At 38.7% G+C, this 19,339-nt stretch overlaps 1 protein-coding gene across 7 annotated transcripts in view; it reads left to right on the top strand.

The window, feature by feature from the left end:
* The window catches only part of EPB41L4A (erythrocyte membrane protein band 4.1 like 4A), a 365,694-nt gene that overhangs the window by 93,243 nt on the left and 253,112 nt on the right, over positions 1 to 19,339 (top strand). For all 7 annotated transcript variants that reach the window (XM_049707507.1, XM_004267456.3, XM_033423779.2 and 4 more), the window contains one exon: positions 10,712 to 10,816. In XM_049707507.1, the coding sequence (XP_049563464.1) occupies positions 10,712 to 10,816 (105 nt within the window). The remainder of the gene's footprint in view (positions 1 to 10,711; positions 10,817 to 19,339) is intronic.

The following is a 19,339-nucleotide window of genomic DNA, read 5'->3' as shown; positions in this document are numbered from 1 at the left end:
TCCCTCAAGACTGCTTTGGCTATTCGGGGTCTTTTGTGTCTCCATAAAAATTTTAAGATTTTTTGTTCTAGTTCTGTAAAAAATGCCATTGGTAATTTGATAGGGATTGCATTGAATCTGTAGATTGCTTTGGGTAGGATAGTCATTTTCACAATATTGATTCTTCCAATCTAAGAACATGGTATATCTCTCCATCTGTTGGTATCATCTTTAATTTCTTTCATCAGTGTCTTATAGTTTTCTGCATACAGGTTTTTTGTCTCCCTAGGTAGGTTTATTCCTAGGTATTTTATTCTTTTTGTTGCAGTGGTAAATGGGAGTGTTTCCTTAATTTCTCTTTCAGATTTTTCATCATTAGTGTATAGGAATGCAAGAGATTTCTGTGTATTAATTTTGTATCCTGCAACTTTACCGAATTCACTGATTAGCTCTAGAAGTTTTCTGGTGGCATCTTTAGGATTCTCTATGTATAGTATCATGTCATCTGCAGACAGTGACAGTTTTACTTCTTCTTTTCCAATTTGGATTCCTTTTATTTCTTTTTCTTCCCGATTGCTGTGGCTAGGACTTCCAAAACTATGTTGAATAATAGTGGTGAGAGTGGACATCCTTGTCTTGTTCCTGATCTTAGAGGAAATGCTTTCAGTTTTTCACCATTGAGAATGATGTTTGCTGTGGGTTTGTCATATATGGCCTTTATTATGTTGAGGTAGGTACCCTCTATGCCCACTTTCTGGAGAGTTTTTATCGTAAATGGGTTTTGAATTTTGTCCAAAGCTTTTTCTGCATCGGTTGAGATGATCATATGGTTTTTATTCTTCAATTTGTTAATATGGTGTATCACATTGATTGATTTGCATATATTGAAGAATCCTTGCATCCCTGGGATAAATCCCACTCGATCATGGTGTATGATCCTTTTAATGTGTTGTTGGATTATGTTTGCTAGTATTTTGTTGAGGATTTTTGCATCTATATTCATCAGTGATAGTGGTCTGTAATTTTTCATTTTTTGTAGTATCTTTGTCTGGTTTTGGTATCAGGGTGATGGTGGCCTCACAGAATGAGTTTGGGGGTGTTCCTTCCTCTGCAATATTTTGGAAGAGTTTGAGAAGGATGGGTGTTAGCTCTTCTCTAAATGTTTGATAGAATTCACCTGTGAAGCCATCTAGTCCTGGACTTTTGTGTGTTGGAAGATTTTTAATCACAGTTTCAATTTCATTACTTGTGATTGATCTGTTCATATTTTCTATTTCTTCCTGGTTCAGTCTTTGAAGGTTATACCTTTCTAAGGATTTGTCCGTTTCTTCCAGGTTGTCCATTTATTGGCATAGAGTTGCTTGTAGTTGTCTCTTAGGATGCTTTGTATTTTTGCGGTGTCAGTCATAACTTCTCCTTTTTCATTTCCAGTTTTATTGATTTGAGTCCTCTCTCTCTTTTTCTTGATGAGTCTGGCTAATGGTTTATCCATTTTGTTTTTCTCCTCAAAGAACCAGGTTTTAGTATTGTTAATCTTTGATGTTGTTTTCTTTGTTTCTATTTCATTTACTTCTGCTCTGATCTTTATGATTTCTTTCCTTCTGCTAACTTTGGGTTTTGTTTGTTCTTCTTTCTCTAGTTCCTTTAGGAGTAAGGCTAGATTGTTTATTTGAGATTTTTCTTGTTTCTTGAGGTAAGCTTGTATAGCTATAAACTTCCCTCTTAGAACTGCTTTTGCTGCATCCCGTAGGTTTTGGATCATCGTGTTTTCATTGTCATTTGTCTCTAGGTATTTTTTGATTTCCCTTTGATTTCTTCAGTGATTGCTTGGCTATGTAGTAACGTATTGTTTAGCCTCCATGTGTTTGTGTTTTTTACATTTTTTTTTCCCTGTAATTCAGTTCTAATCTCATAGTGCTGTGGTCAGAAAAGATGCTTTGTATGATTTCAGTTTTCTTAAATTTACTGAGACGTGATGAATGTTCTGTGCGCAGTTGAGAAGAAAGTGTAATCTGCTCTTTTTGGATGGAATGTCCTATAAGTATCAATCAAATCTATCTGGTCTATTTTCTCCTGTAAAGCTTGTGTTTCCTTATTAATTTTCTGTTTGGGTGATCTGTCCATTGGTGTAGGTGAGGTGTTATAGTCCCCCACTATTACTGTGTTACTGACTATTTCCTCTTTTAGAGCTGTTAGCAGTTGCCTTATGTATTGAGGTGCTCCTATGTTGGGTGCATATATATTTATAATTGTTATATCTTCTTCTTGGATCGATCCCTTGATCATTATGTAGTGTCCTTCCTTGTCTCTTGTCACATTCTTTATTTTAAAGTCTATTTTATCTGATATGAGTATAGCTACTCCAGCTTTCTTTTGATTTCCATTTTCATGGAATATCTTTTTCCATCCTCTCACTTTCAGTCTGTATGTGTCCCTGCATCTGAAGTGGGTCTCTATAGCATATATATGGGTGTTGTTTTTGTATCCATTTAGCAAGCCTGTGTGTTTTGGTTGGAGCATTTAATCCATTCATGTTTAAGGTAATTATCGATATGTATTTTCCTCTTACCATTTTCTCAATTGTTATGGGTTTGTTTTTGTAGGTCCTTTTCTTCTCTTGTGTTTCCCACTTAGAGAAGTTCCTTTAGCATTTGTTGTAGAGCTGGTTTGGTGGTGCTGAATTCTCTTAGCTTTTGCTTGTCTGTAATGCTTTTGATTTATCCATTGGATCTGAATGAGGTCCTTGCTGGGTAGTGTAATCTTGGTTGTAGGTTCTTCCCTTTCATCACTTTAAGTATGTCATGCCACTTCCTTCTGGCTTGTAGAGTTTCTGCTGAGAAATCAGCTGTTAACCTTATGGGAGTTCCCTTGTGTGTTATTTGTTGTTTTTCCCTCACTGCTTTCAATAATTTTTCTTTCTCTTTATTTTTTCCCAATTTGATTACTTTGTGTCTCAGTGTGTTTCTCCTTGGGTTTATCCTGTATCAGACTCTTTGTGCTTCCTGGACTTGGTTGGCTATTTCCTTTCCCATGTTAGGGAAGTTTTCGACCATAATCTCTTAAAATATTTTCTTGGGTCGTTTCTCTCTCTTCTTCTCCCTCTGGGACCCGTATAATGCACATGTTGTTGCGTTTCTTATCCCAGAGGCCTCTTAGGCTGTCTTCATTTCTTTTCGTTCTTTTTTCTTTATTCTGTTCCACAGCTGCATGAATTCTACCATTCTGTCTTCCACGTCACTTATCCGTTCTTCTGCCTCAGTTATTCTGCTATTGATTCCTTCTAGTGTAGTTTTTATTTCAGTTATTGTATTGTTCATGTGTGTTTGTTTGTTCTTTAATTCTTTTAGATCTTTGTTAAACATTTCTTGCATCTTCTCAATCTTTGCCTCCATTCTTTTTCCGAGGTCCTGGATCATCTTCACTATCATTATTCTGAATTCTTTGTCTGGAAGATAGCCTGTCTCCACTTCATTTAGTTGTTTGTCTGGGGTTTTATCTTGTTCCTTCATCTGGTACATAGCCCTCTGCCTTTTCATCTTGTTTATCTTTCTGTGAATGTGGTTTTTGTTCCAGAAGTTGCAGGATTGTAGTTCTTCTTGCTTCTGCTGTCTTTCCTCTGGTGGATGAGGCTATCTAAGAGGCTTGTGGAAGTTTCCTGATGGGAGGGAGTGGTGGTGGGTAGATCTGGCTGTTGCTCTGGTGGGCAGAGCTCAGTAAAACTTTAATCTGCTTGACTGCTGATGGGTGGGGCTGGGATCCCTCCCTGTTGGTTGTTTGGCCTGAGGTGACCCAACACTGGAGACTATCCGGGCTCTTTGGTGGGGCTAATGGCAGACTCTGGGAGGGCTCACACCAAGGAGTACTTCCCAGAACTTCTGCTGCCAGTGTCCTTGTCCTCACAGTGAGATACAGCCACCCGCTGCCTCTATAGGAAACCCTCCAACACTAGCAGGTAGGTCTGGTTCAGTCTCCTATGGGGTCACTGCTCCTTCCCCTGTGTCCCGATGCACACACTACTTTGTGTGTGCCCTCCAAGAGTGGACTGTCTTTTCCCCCCAGTCCTGCTGAAGTCCTGCAATCAAATCCCACTAGCCTTCCAAGTCTGATTCTCTAGGAATTCCTCCTCCTGTTGCCAGACCCCCAGGTTGGGAAGCCTGACATGTGGCTCAGAACCTTCACTCCAATGGGTGGACGTCTGTGGTAAGTGTTCTCCAGTTTGTGAGTCACCCACACAGCAGTTATAGGAGTTGATTTCATTGTAATAGCACCCCTCCTACCATCTCATTGCGGCTTCTCCTTTGTCTTTGCATGTGGGGTATCTTTTTTGGTGAGTTCTAGTGTCTTCTTGTCGATGATTGTTCAGCCGTTAGTTGTGATTCTGATGTTTTCAAAAGAGGGAGTGAGAGCATGTCCTTCTACTCCACCATCTTGAACCAGTCCCCTAATCCAGATTTTTTTAAAATAAATTTATTTATTTTTTATTTTTGGCTGCGTTAGGTCTTCCTTGCTGCGTGCGGGCTTTCTCTAGTTGCGGCGAGTGGGGGCTACTTTCGTTGCGGTGCGCGGGCTTCTCATTGCTGTGGGTTCTGTCGTTGCAGAGCATGGGCTCTAGGTACGTTGGCTTCAGTAATTGTGGCACGTCGGCTCTAGAGTGTAGGCTCAGTAGTTGTGGCACATTGGCTTAGTTGCTCTGTGGCATGTGGGATCTTCCCATACCAGTGCTTGAATCCGTGTCCCCTTCATTGGCAGGCAGATTCTTAACCACTGCAGCACCAGGGAAGTCCCTATCATTCAGATTTGAAGGAGAGGGAAAGAGTTTTACAGACAAGGAAAAGCTAAAAGAGTTCAGCACCTCAAAATCCGCTTTGTAAGAAGTTTTAAAGGGTCTACTCTAAGCAGGAAAGGAAAAAGACCATAAATAGAAATAGGAAAATTATGAAAGGAAAAATCTAATTGGTAAAGGCAAACATAAAGTAAAGGTAGTTGACCAACCACTTATAAAGCTAGTAGGAAGGCTAGAAGATATAGAAAATTATCTATATCCACAAGAACTATATAAGAGATATACAGAACAAAAAGATATAAAATATGATGTCAAACACTGTAAACAGTGCGGTGGGGGGAGATTAATGTTAGAATGTCTTCAAACTTGAAATCGTCGTCTTAAAATAATCACATGTATATAGGTTGTTAAATATGAACCTTATGGTAACTGCAAACCAAAAATCTATCATAGGAGAAAGGAAGAAAAAAGAACTACAAAAACAACCAGAAAACTTAACAAAATGGCAGTAATTACATACCTGTCAATTACTTTAAATGCTCCAGTCAAAAGAGAGAGTGGCTGAATGGATAAAGAACAAGACCCATGTATATGCTTACTTGAGATGTAAGACACACAGACTGAAAGTAAGAGGATGGAAAAAAGTATTCCATGCAGAGAGAAATGAAAAGACAGCTGGTGGGTAGCAATACTTGTATCAGGCAAAATATACTTTAAAAGAAAGACTGTAACAAGCCAAAGAAGGACAGTATATAATCATTTAAGGGATCAATTCAAGAAGAAAGAAAATACAACAATTGTAAATATATATGCACCCAACATAGGTACACCTAAATACATACAGCAAATATTAACAAACATAAAGGGGGAAATTGACAGTAACACATTAATAGTAGGGGACTTTCACAGCCCACTTTCAGGGAATTCCCTGTTGCTCTAGTGGTTAGGACCCCACTCTTTCACTTCAGGGGGCATGAGTTCGATCCCTGGTTAGGGAGCTAAGACCTCACATTCCACTGGGCCCAGGCAAAACGAAAACAAAAACAACACCCCACTTACATCAATGGACGGATCATCCAGACTGAAAATCAGTAAGGAAACAGTGGCTTTAAACGACACATTAGATCAGAGAGACTCAATAGATACAGTTAGAACATTCCATCCAAAAGCAGCAGAATACGTTCTTTTCAAATGAACATGGAACATTCTCCATGATAGATCACAGGCTAGGATACAAAACAAGTCTCCATAAAGTTAAGAAGATTGAAATTATATCAGACATCTTTTTCAGCCTCACTGGTGTTAGACTAGAAACTAACTACGAGAAGAAAACTGCAAAACACACAAAGACCTGTAGGCTAACCAGTATGCTGCTAAACAACCAATGAGTCACTCGAAAAAATCAAAGAGAAAATTAAAAAATCTGGGGACAAATGAAAATGGAAGCATAACAATCCAAAATCTATGGGCTGCAGCATAAGCAGTTCTAAAGGAAGTTTATAGCAGTACAAGCCTACCTCAGAAAACAAGAAAAATGTCAAGCAATCTATCCTTACACCTAAAAGAACTAGAAAAAGTACAAAGCCCAAAGGTAACAGAAGGAAAGAAATCATAGACCAGAGTAGAAATAAATGAAATAGAGACTGAAAAAACAGTAGAAAAGATCAATGAAACTAAGTGCTGGTTCTTTGAAAAGATAAACAAAATTGACAAACCTTTAGCCAGACTTATCAAGAAAAAAAGAGAGGGCCCAAATAAATAAAATCAGAGATGAGAGAGAATTTACACCTGACACCACAGAGCTACAAAGGATCCTAAGAGATTACTGTGAACAATTATACACCAATAAAATGGACAGCTTAGAAGAAATGGATAAGTTCCTAGAAACATGCAATGTTTCAAGGCTGAATCAGGGAGAAATTGAAATACGAACAGACCAATCACCAGTAATGAAATTGAATCAGTAATTAAAAAAAAACTCCCAGTAAATAAAAGTCCAGTACCAGATGGCTTCACAGGTGAATACTACCAAACATTTAAATAAGAGTTAAGGGCTTGCCTGGTGGTATAGTGGTTAAGAATCTGCCTGCCAATGCAGGGGACACGGGTTCGAGCCCTGGTCTGGGAAGATCCCACATGCTGTGGAGCCACTAAGCCCCTGAGCCACAACTATGGAGCCTGTGCTCTAGAGACCACAAGCCACAACTGCTAAGTCCTCATGCTACAACTACTGAAGCCCACGCGCCTAGAGCCTGTGATCTGCAACAAGAGAATCCACTGCAAAGAGAAGTCCATGCACAGCAACGAAGAATAGCCCCCGCTCGTCGCAGCTAGAGAAAGCACACTCACAGCAATGAAAATCCAAAGCAGCCAACAAACAAACAAACAAACAAAAGTTAACATGGGTCCTCAAAGTATTCCAAAAAATTTCAAAGGAAGGAATGCTTCCAAACTCATTGTACAAGGGTAGCATCATCCTGATACAAAACCAGACAAGGACCCCACAAAAAGAATTAGAGGCCAATATCACTGATAAACATAGATGCAAAAATCATCAATAAAATATTAGCAAACCAAATTCAACAATACATTAAAAAGATCATATACCATGATCAAGAGGGATTTATCTCAGGGATGCAAGAATGGTTCAATATCAGCACATCAATCGATGTAACATACCACATTAACAGATTGAAGAATAAAAGTTATATAATTATCTCAATAGATGCAGGAAAAGCTTTTGACAAAATTCAACCTCAATTTATGATTAAAAAAAAAACTCTTCACAAAGTGGTTATGTAGGAAACATATCTCAACAAAATAAAGGCCATATATGACAAAACTACAGCCAACATCATACTCAGCTGTGAAAAGCTAAAAACATTTCCTCTGAGATCAGGAACAAGACAAGGAGGCCCACTCTTGCCGCTTTATTCAACATAGTATTGGCAGTCCTTGCCACAGCAATTAGATAAGACAAAGAAATAAAAGGAATCCAGTTTGGAAAGGAAGAAATAAAACTGTCACTATCTGCAGATGACATTATACTGTATATAGAAAATCCTAAAGATGTCATCAGAAATCTATTAGAACTAATAAATGAATTCAGTAAAGTTGCAAGATACAGAATTAACATACAGAAATCTGTTGCAGTTCTGTACACTAACAATGAACTATTGGAAAGGAAATTAAGAAAACAGAAAACAGTCTCACAATTATATCAAAAGAGTAAAATAGGAGTAGATCTAACCACAGAAGTAAGACTTGTACTTGGAAAACTATAAGACTTTGATGAAAGAAATTGAAGATGACACAAATAGATGAAAATATATACTGTGGGACCTCCCTGGTGGCACAGTGGTTAAGAATCCACCTGCCAATTTCAGGGGACATGGGTTCGATCCCTGGTCTGGGAAGATCCCACATGCTGTGGAGCAGCTAAGCCTGTGTGCCACCACTACTGAGCCTGTGCTCTAGAGCCCATGAGCCACAACTACTGAGCCCTCATGCCACAACTACTGAAGCCTGCACACATAGAGCCCTTGCTCCGCAACAAAAGAAGCCACTGCAATGAGAAGCCTGTGCACCACAGCAAAGAATAGCCCCCACTTGCTGCAACTAGAGAAAGCCTGCATATGGCAATGGAGACCCAATGTAGCCAAAAATAAATAAATAAAATAAATTTATTTAAAAAAAAGAAGATATATACTGTACTTACATACTGAAAGAATTAATATGGTTAGAATGACCATACTCCCTGAGGCAATCTATAGATTCATCACAATCACTATCAAAATACTAGTGGAATTTTTTATAGAACTAGAACAAATAATTCTAAAATGTGTATCAAAACACAAAAGACCCCAAATAGCCAAAGCAGTCTTGAGAAGGAAAAACAAAGCTGGAGGTATCACATTCCATGGTTTCAAGCTACACTACAGAGCTACAGTAATCAAAACAATATGGTACTGGCACAAAAACAGACATATAGATCAATGGAACAGAACAGAAAGCCTAGAATTGAACCCACACTTATATGGTCAATTAATCTATGACAAAGGAGGCAGGAAAATATACAATGGGGAAAAGACAGCTTCTTCAATAAATAGTGTTTGTAAAACTGGACAGCTACATGCAAAAGAATCAAACTGGACTACTTTCTCACATCATATACAAAAATAAACTCAAAATGGATTAAAGACGTAAATGTAAGACCTGAAACCATAAAACTCTTAGAAGAAAACAAACAGTGGGCCCTTTGACATCAGTCTTAGCTATATATTTTTTGGATCTGTCTCCTCAGGCAAGGGAAACAAAAGCAAAATAAACAAATGGGACGACATCAAACTAAAGAGCTTTTGCACAGAAAGAAAACTGTCAAAAAAGTGAAAAGACAGCTTACTGAATTGGAGAAGATATTTGCAAACAATATACCCAATAAGGGGTTAATATCCAAGGTACACAAAAAAGTCATACAACCTAATGGTAAAAAAACAAACATCCCAATTTAAAAATGGGAACAGGACCTGAATAGACATTTTTCCAAAGAAAGCAAACTGATGGCCAACAGATACATGAAAAGATGCGCTATATCACTAATCATCAGGAAAATGCAAATCAAAACCACAGTGAGAAACCACCTCATACTTGTCAGAATTGCTATCATCAAAAGGCAACAAATAACAAATGTTTGTGAGAACATGGAGTAAAGGGAACCCTTGTACACTTTTGGTGGGAACGTAAATTGATTCAGCCACTATGGACAACAGTATGGGGGTTTCTTGAAAATTTAAATGTAGAACTGTCATATAATCCAGGAATTTCACTTCTGGGTTTACCTGAAGAAATCAAAAACACTAATTTGAAAAGATATATGCACTCCAGTGTTCATTGCATCATTATTTACAATAGCCAAGATGTAGAAGCAACCTAAGTGTTCATTGATAGATGAATGAATAAAGATGCGGTGTGTATATACACAGTAGAATACTGCTCAGCCATAAAAAAAAAAAAAAGAAGCCTTGCTATTTGTGACAAAATGGATGGATCTAGAGGGTATTTTACTAAGAGCAATGAGTCAGACAGGGAAAGACAAATACCTGTGGAATCTAGAAACAGAACAAACTGATAAGACAAAATGAAGGCAGACTTGTAGATACAAAGGACAAAAGGATGGTTGCCAGAAGGGAGGGGGCCAAATTGATGAAGGGATTAAGAGGTACAGACCTCCAGTTATGTAATAAATAATCATTGGGGTGTAATATACAGCACAAGGAATATGGTCAATAATATCATAGTAACCGTATGGGAAAAGATGGTTGTTAAACTTATTGTGGTGATCATTTCATAATGTATGCAAATGTCAAATCCTTACGTAGTACACTTGAAACTAACATAATATTGTATGCATACTATATTTCAATTAAAAAATAAAACATAAAACCTTACTAAAGAAAATAAGAAAAAAATTTAAAAAGCTTTGGCTATTGTTATTTTAATTTTATATATTTTCTGCATTAGTTGTGAGAGTAATGATGTAGGTGAAAATTGCTTTTTAAAGTGAAAGAACTGTGGGATTTTTAACCAAAGTAAGTTTTTTTGATGAATTTATTAGATGCACTTCATATAAACTGTTATCTTTATTAAAATAATAATTTCATCTTAAAGATATTTTACAGTACTGTAAGAAAAGGACCTTATATTAATTTAAAATGTACAACAATTTAAAAATTGTTTTCCAAAGCAATTCATTTAATACTGAAATCCCTTTCTTTGTAATTGAGGCAAAACTTAAAGAGGGAACTATGGGCTAATAAAATTGTTCCCATGTGAGCAAAGCTAATAAAAGATGAGAACTGTGACTGTGTCCCACTGAGAAAGACAAGGCACCTTATTAAAAAAACACACACTGTGTTTGTTATAAAACAAAACTGTGAATTATTTTTGCAGAAGTCAACGAAAGGTTCCGTTGTCCTTGAGCACGTATTCCGTCACATAAACCTTGTGGAGATAGATTACTTTGGGCTGCGTTACTGTGACAGAAACCATCAGACGGTGAGTACAATGACTTCATATTAAATTTTTCTTGTATAAATTTCACTGTATCTCTGGCTTTTCCTGATCTTTAGGTTTTTGTAACTGAAAATGACTGAAAAACTTAAACATGTTTTCCATTGCTAATTTCTTTGTATTTTTTCCACTTCTGCCAAAAGTTGTAGAGTTGTAGGATTCACAGCTTATGTGTGTGCAGATTTCTTTGTAGGTGGCTTACATAGTTTCTGTTTTTTCGCAGCCATATTATAGAGAGTACTTTCCCTTTGTGCTGTTAGGAGGACTGAATTAGCCATTTAATGTGTGTTAGGAGCCAAGTGGCTAGTCTCTTGAAGTGATAGGCATTATTGCTTTTTAAGAAAGTAAATGGTTAAAGAGTATTTAAAGAAATACAGTGTAAAAAGGTGCCGATCTAAGTTTTATAAGTTGGATGAGCAATTATAAAATAAGTAGGAGTTTTCATTCATGAGCTTCATGGAATAAGAGTGATAAAGGCAACCAAATTTTTGGTGCAGGATGTCATTTGTTCATGAGGATTTAACTCAAGAATTCCTGACTGGTTGGATGGTAGAGAGGTACTAAGAAACTTACCACATTGGTTAGTATAGATTCTATTCGGTAAGACTGAAATGCTGTCTCTCGGTGATGAACAGAGGAAAGACTTTGGAGGTGATGATTTTGAGGTACAAAAGTATATTCATTAATGTGACTTTTGGTTTAAAAGTCTAAGACAGATCTTAACCTCAGATAGACAGTCTTATTTATGCTTATAATGCTTATATGCTTACCTTAAAAATACCGTATTTGACATATCTTTTATTTTTTATACGTTCTTCCTCAGTTGTCCCAGTGTCCACTGGGTCATCTGGGTCTGGGGTCTGTTCATTGAGATGCATGATTGTCTAAGTGGACCTTTTCTTTCCTGTTTCCAAGAACGTGCTAGGATGAGAAGAGGCAGACAAGCGGAATGCTATTGATGGCGGTAACTTATGATTTTTCTTGAGCTTGTTCCATAACCTGTTTCGTTTCACATGAGCATTTCACATAGCAGGAATAAAAGATTGGGTGTATTGGTTAGCTTTCCATAGGAAGGAATTGCCTTCTAAAGGCGAGTGGTCATTAACGCGTAATGCAAAGAAAGGGAATGGACATACTCAGAAGTTCACTGAATTCTGTTTTGTACAGGCCATAAGTCAATATAGCAGAACTGTATATCTGTACTGAGAGATTAAATTGAAGGCTATAGAAGATATCTTGCATTACATTCATATTTTTGAAATCGTATTTTTCCTAGCAGAGGGAAATTCAGTTTCCTGATCTTATCTAGTATGTCAGACCTTGCCTGGAAAGATCGACTGTCTTGCTAAAATTATATAGACCTTATCTGTCCTTTTTTTTTTTACATTCCAAAGAAAAAGATGTGAAAAGCTAGAGAATTTTAAACAATGGTTCATATCATTGCAAAAGAATTAGCAGTTGGTACTGGTAGTTTATTTAAAATTTTCTAGGTCTTATTCAGAACAGAGTTTCTTTTCTGTTACATTTATTCCTAAGGGTTCGCATTTGTGATACAGGTCTTAGGAGAAAACAAATTATACAATTAGAAGGAGAAAACTGTTAAGTCATGCTTTTTATTTGGTAAAATAAATCAGATGTGTAAATCACATGAAAAACTATTTTTTTTGCCTCCTGAATTTATTTCTTTCTAGTAAACTCAGATAAAATAAAGGTGATTTGTAAATGTGACTTAGTCTTTGTATGTTCAAATGTATTCTCTTATTTTCCTTTTAATTGTAGGAAGCTATGAGAATAAGTTCATGAAAGTTTACTCTGACTTTAGGTAACCATTTCTTCAAGGCCTATCATTTCTGCAGGGCTGGGAGCGTGTGTCTGGGTAGGAACACATGATTCCATTCCTGATTTTCTCCTCTTGGGTTCTGAGGCAGAAGTTGGGATCTCCCTCAGGAAGAAGTGCAGGCAGCCTTTTTAACTCTGGAAGGGCAACCTCCCCAACTGTAAGTTTCTGAGGAGATTGTTGGTAAACCTAACTTCATATTTCCCTGTTCACTGTCTATATCCCATAGTTACTTATGGTAAATAAGAATAACTGTATGTTAGAATAGCACAGGACATGGGGAAAAGTCCTTGTCCTAAAAATAGAGGAATGATTTCTGTGAATATACCTGAATTACTGTCCATTAGATGGGATTTTGTTTATTGCTTTACTCTTTCTGCACCCGAAAGTTTATTTTAATGGGGAATGCCTGTGTAACAATCTTTAGTGTAATTAAGATCTATATAGAGAAGACTTTGAGGCCCTAATGGGCACCACTTAGATCAACTCTTGAAGCAAATAAAAAGAGATAGTGGGATGAGGAGCTGGGGATAAAATGGAAGAAAGATGACAAGGAAAAAGAGATGGCTACATCAGTGAAAAGCTCTCCCTCCTTCTCCCTCCATCAGCAGTGGATCATGCCTTGGGGCCATGCCTGAACTTTGGCTGGGGGTGGGGAAATAGACTGGGCAGCCTGCAGCACTGCTAGTCAGCCTGGTGTGGTCGAAGTATAAGCATGCAGATGTAACTGAGTTAGACTGGCAGTGGCTGCAGAGCTGGCAAGGAAGGATTAGGGAGGGCTTTATGCCCACCTCAGAGAATTAGTGTGTGTTGCATGAGAAGATGGGCAGCTACCCTGGAGAATTAGGATGCAACATGCCTAATGAATATGTCCCTAGGACATGTGGACCCCCACATGGCAGGGAGCTTGTTGTCTGTCCTGGAGAATGGGGGTAACCAAGAGGCCTCAATCCAGGTGTATCAGCCATCACCATTGTTGTCATCAATGTATCAGGAACTGTTGAACATTTTCTTGTGTTCATTACATGCTCAGGACAACTGTACAAGTTAAATATTATTATCCTACCATCAGAGATGAAGAAACGGAATCTAAAAAGATTAAACAGTTTCTCCAAAGTCACATAACTAGCAAGTATTAAGATCAGAATTCAAACCCAGTCTTCATGTCTCCAAGACTTTTCAACCACTATAATATCCCAACTTGAATGTGTGTAAGATAAAGAGGTTTTGCGTACTTTGGGCACTAAAGAACTCTCTTTTGGGCTTCCCTCGTGGCACAGTGGTTAAGAATCCACCTGCCAATGCAGGGGACATGGGTTCGAGCCCTGGTCTGGGAAGATCCCAAATGCCACGGAGTAAGTAAGCCCTTGCACCACAACTACTGAGCCTGTGAGCCACAACTACTGAAGCCTGTGCGCCTAGAGCCCATGTTGTGCAACGAGAAGACACTGAAGTGAGAAGCCCGTGCACCGCAACGAAGAGTGGCCCCTGCTCGCCGCAACTAGAGAATGCCTGCGCACAGCAACGAAGACCCAACAGAGACAAAAATAAATAAATAAAAAGAACTCTCTATGCAATTTACATATTAATGTTTGTTGAGAAGAGTTAAATGGTAATTACCAATAAGCAAACTTCTCAGATTAACCTGTGACAAGAGAGCTCATTTAGGCCTTTGTGTGTTGCCGCATTCATGTGGTCGTTCAGCTGTTATTTAATGAATACCTAACATATGCAGGCCATGTTCTGCAGCTTTCTATGTTTTTCATGTAGTCTGAGGAATTCTGAGGAAAGGGAATTTACTGCCTGGAATATTAAATGAAAAAATACAGATTTTATGTACATTCCATGGAACCAAGTCCTGGGAAATTCATGTAGCAAACACATTGATTTAGGTGTTATGTATGTGTAAAGAGTAACAGCTGGACAGAAATAAATCTTGTTAAAGCTAATGTCTCTCTAAGGTACAGCTGACTTGATCTGGAACACTCTGGGCATCATAATTTCTTAACTTCACTTCTCAGGATGGGTCTGTAAAAGAACCTCTGGAAAATAAAAACAGTTTTTTTGTGAAGACACGGTTACTGAGACTGAGTTAACACAGTGCCGCCTGCATTACCTCAGGCTTTTTTTTAGAAAGTACCCTCTTAAGGATGAACCATGGGGGAGACTTCCCTGGCGTTCCAGTGGTTAAGACTTTGCCTTCCAATGCAGGGGGTGTGGGTTCGATCCCTGGTTGGGGATCCCACATACCTCGCGGCCAAAAAACCAACACATAAAACAGAAGTAATATTGTAACAAATTCAATAAAGACTTTAAAAAAATGGTCCACATCAAAAAAATCTTAAAAAAAAAAGATGCACCGTGGGCTTCATGTACTTGCAGTTTCTTTCCTTAAAGACAGCAATAGTGAAAGCACTTAGCCTGGGCCTAGAACTTCCGTTTTGTTCTGCTCTGGCCTGTGTCATCAGGTTCGTTCTTAATCCAGACTGGTCTGTGCGGGGTATGTCTCTTTTATATCTGGGCCGTGGTTCAACTTACAGAAAATTTCCAGCCGTGATGGAAGGTGTCTGTGAGGCCGTCTGTCATAAGGGTTACAAGAACACACCAGCTTTGTCAAATGACCCTGCCACTTACTAGCTGTAAATATTTAAAATTCTCTTAAAGTACTGACTCTTAATCTAGAACAGTAGAACTGCTGGGAGAGTGGGCTGCGTCCAGTGTGTTCTAGGCCTGCCTATCACCAGTTGAGTGGCCGTTCATTGGGAACACTTTCCTGTTCTCCTTATGGCGTGTGGCCAGCAGCTTAGCTTGGTGTGTCTTTACTTTGAATGGGTAACCAGCTCTCTCTGCTCAGTGTCCTAATCCCCAGCCTCTGTGAATATGTCACCTTATATGGCAACAGGGACTTTGCAGATGTGACTAAATTAAGGATCTTGTGATGGGGAGATTATCCAGGTGTGACCAATATAATTACATGAGTTATTATACATGAAAGAGGAGGCAGGAGAGTCAGAGGAGATGTGACAGTTGGATGCAGAGGTCAAAGTCATGTATTTGCTGGAAGGAGGCCTTGATGCCAGGAAGGCTGGTAGCCTCTAGAAGTTGGAAAGGGCAAGGCCAGGGTTCTCCCCTGGTTCCCCCAGAAGGAGCACAGCTCTGCCTACACTTAGGTTTTTAAGCCCAGCGTCTTAGTCGGTTTGGGCTGCTTTAACAAATTACCACAGACTGGGTGGTTTAAACAAGCAACATTGATTTCTCACAGTTCTAGAGGCTGAAAGTCTGAAAGCAGGGTGCCAGCGTGGTTGGGTTCTGGTGAGGGTCCTTTTCCAGGTTGTGGACAGCTGACTTCTTGTAACTTCACATGGTAAAAGAGTTCTTACAAGAGCGCTAATCCCATTCCTGCTTGACCTAAGCACCTCCCAAAGGCCCTACCTCCAAATACCATCACATTGGGATTAGGCCTTTAACATGTAAACTCCCGGCTGTGGACACAAACATTCAGTCTGTTATACCTACTGAGACCATTTTGGACTTTTGGCCTTCGGAATTGTACGATAATAAATTTATGGTCATTTGTTGCAGCAGCAGAAAGAAACCAATACAGATGGTTACTGTGGGAAGCATTTTATCTTGCTTGCTCAGTGGAAACTTGAGGGCCTTCTTGTTTGGTGTCACCACATTGGGCAGAAACCTGAGATACTGTTACTTTCCTGGGTAATAATAGCATATAACCTTCTGCAGATGCTCAGGATTTCTGTGATTAGGGCTACATGTATGTCTGTGAGTAATATTAGTTGCCGCTTCAAGATTATCTAGATTCCTTATTATGAGGGAGGGATGGTAAGATCTGTTAATGATAGGCAGAGAATTGAAATTATGATACAGGCCTATTCCCTTTAAGAATTGGGTGAATTTGAAATTACTCTGCAGCTGAAAGGAACATGAGCTGCCTTTGGGTGTTCAGAAGTTATTATAAGTGGAGTGTGTGTGGTAGAACAGACAGCTGCCTTTGGAGTCTCAAGATAGGTCTGAGTCCTATGTCCGTTTCTAAGAATGGTCACGTCACTTCATTTTTCTGAATATTGAGAATAATGCCTTCCCTGACCCAACATTCAGGATTGCTGTAGGACCAAATTAGAGACCACACATATACTATAAGGTGTTAAACATTTTGAAGGCCTTTCCTGTTGAAACTAGGATGGAGGAAAATATTGCTGGTGATACATATTTTTAAAAGGTGGACTAGAGGAAAGAAGGAAACAGTCTGGGGGAAAGAAGAGAGAAAATCAAATAAGCTTTGGACTCTGAAACAGCTTTGGAGATTTTTGAAGATTAGTTTTGTTGATATTGAAAGCAGTAATAAGAATAAATGTGATATCTCAATACTACTTCCGGTTTTAAAATCAGTGGTTATAATCACATCCCGTTTTAATGTTAGCACTTGAGGTGTCTTTACAAATTACTCCTTCAAATGCAGATTCTATCCAGGTCGAGCTTTTCTCAGAATATGGCATTCAACCTGCTGAATCTGCTGTCCTATGACTTCAGAAGTCAAAGAAGGAGGGAGACAGGTAGCGTACAGATTCAGTCAGCATGTGAATGTCCTCTTCCCCAGTGAACTCTTCTTTTCTTCACCAAGACAATAAAAGAAATCTGATGGAAGACCCCTAACTCCTTAACCCTTCTCACACACTTAGTTGCTTCTTACCCATCCTTTCCTCTCCTCTCAGTGGAAGAGCCCCAGTGCCTCTCCCCTGGATTTTATCACCTCTCATTTCTTCTGCATCTTCAGCCCTCTACCTCTCTGTTCCCTTTCTTCTGGCAAGGTTTGGGCATGTTTAAATCTCTCACATTTAAAACCACCCTTCCCCCACTCCCATGCGATCCTTTGTCTACTACCATATTGACTCCCTCTGTGTCACACCTAAACTCCAGAAAGCTTTGCCTAAATTCATCACCTCCACTTCTCAAATCTAATTCATCCTTTTCAAAAAAATATTTATTTATTTATTTATTTAGGGTGCTCCGGGTCTTAGTTGCAGCACGCAAACTCTTAGTTGCGGCATGCATGTGGGATCTAGCTCCCCGACCAGGGATTGAACCTGGGCCCTCTGCATTGGGAGTGCAGAGTCTTACCCTCTGGACCACCAGGGAAGTCCCCATCAAATCTCATTCATTCTTAAACTTCTCACAGTTCAGCTTTGATGCCCATCGTACACTGAAATGGTCCTCAGGGTCGTCACTAGCTGCTACATCCAAGTGACACTTTCAGCCCTTATCTTCCTTTCTGTTGTTGCATTGACCCTTGTTCTTAAAATCTTCTCATTTTGCTCTTCTGACAACACGTTCTCCTTTTTTTTCTCTTTTCAAGTTTTCTTCTGGTTATTCCTATTCAGTCTTCTTTATGATCACTTTTCCTCGGCCTTTTCCTAAAAATGTTGATTTTGTCCATGGTTTTCTTATGTTCTGACTGAATATAGGCTCCCACGCTTAATGCTGCTTCTTCTGGCACTATTTTTTCTGAAGTAACTTCCTTAAAAAAAATAAAAACTAAACTGTGTATATATTTGTATCCTCCCCACCGCCCCCAGTGCTCTGAGGATTATTGAGCAAAAATGATCCCATCCATTGAGCACTAGCAGGCAGGCGCTGCCATGAGTAATGGTATTCTTCTTTGCATTACGATTTGTTGTATTTTGCAGTGTGAGTGTGAGATTTCACTTTCTGTAACTTTAGCTTCTGGCAAATGCCTGTAATGACTGATAAAATGTGTGTAAGTGATCATACAAGTCCTATTGCAAAGAGAGAAATGAAATTTGTCATGTTGAATTATTACAAATTGAAACTTTTATAGCCAAGACATGGAAACAACCTAAGTGTCATCAGTGGTTGAATGGGTAAAGATGTGAGATATATGTATGTATAAATAAAGTAATGGAATGTTATTTAACCATAAAAAGAAGGAAATCCTGCCATTTTCAACAACGTAGATGGATCTTGGGAACATTAGGATAAGTGAAATAAGTGAGACAGAGAAAGGCAAAGACTGTATGATCTCACTTATATGTGGAATCTATAAAATCCACACTCATGGATGCGGGTAACAGATTAGTGGTTCCAGAGGTGGGAGGTGGGGGATGTGGGCGAAGGTGGTCAAAAGGTAAAATCTTCCAGTTATGAGATGAGTTCTGGGAATGTAATGTACAGCATGGTGACTATAGTTAACAATACTCTTCGTATATTTGAAAGTTTTTGAGAGACTAGGTATTGAAAGTTCACGTCACAAGGAAAAAAGACTGTGTGAGGTGATGGATGTTAACTAAACTTAATTGTGGTGATCATTTCCCAATATATACATATATCGAATCATTATGTTGTATGTCTTGGACTAATACAATGTTGTTTTAAACAAATTTCAATGAAGTATAGTTGATTTGCAGTGTTGTATTAATTTCTGCTGTGCAGCAAATTGACTCAGTCATAAGTATATATATTCTTTTCCATTCTGGTTTAGCACAGGGTACTGAATATAGTTCCTTGTGCTGCACAGTAGGACCTTGTTGTTTATTCATCCTATATATACTGGTTTGTATCTGCTAATCCCAAACTCCCAATTCTTCCCTCCCCCACCCTGCTCCTCCTTGGCAACCACAAGTCTGATGTCTATGTCT

The sequence above is a fragment of the Orcinus orca genome, chromosome 3 (genome assembly GCF_937001465.1).
Source record: "Orcinus orca chromosome 3, mOrcOrc1.1, whole genome shotgun sequence".
NCBI classification, from domain to species: domain Eukaryota; kingdom Metazoa; phylum Chordata; class Mammalia; order Artiodactyla; family Delphinidae; genus Orcinus; species Orcinus orca.
The sequence above is the reverse complement of the archived record's forward strand: the minus strand, read 5'-3'. Positions and strand labels throughout refer to the sequence as shown.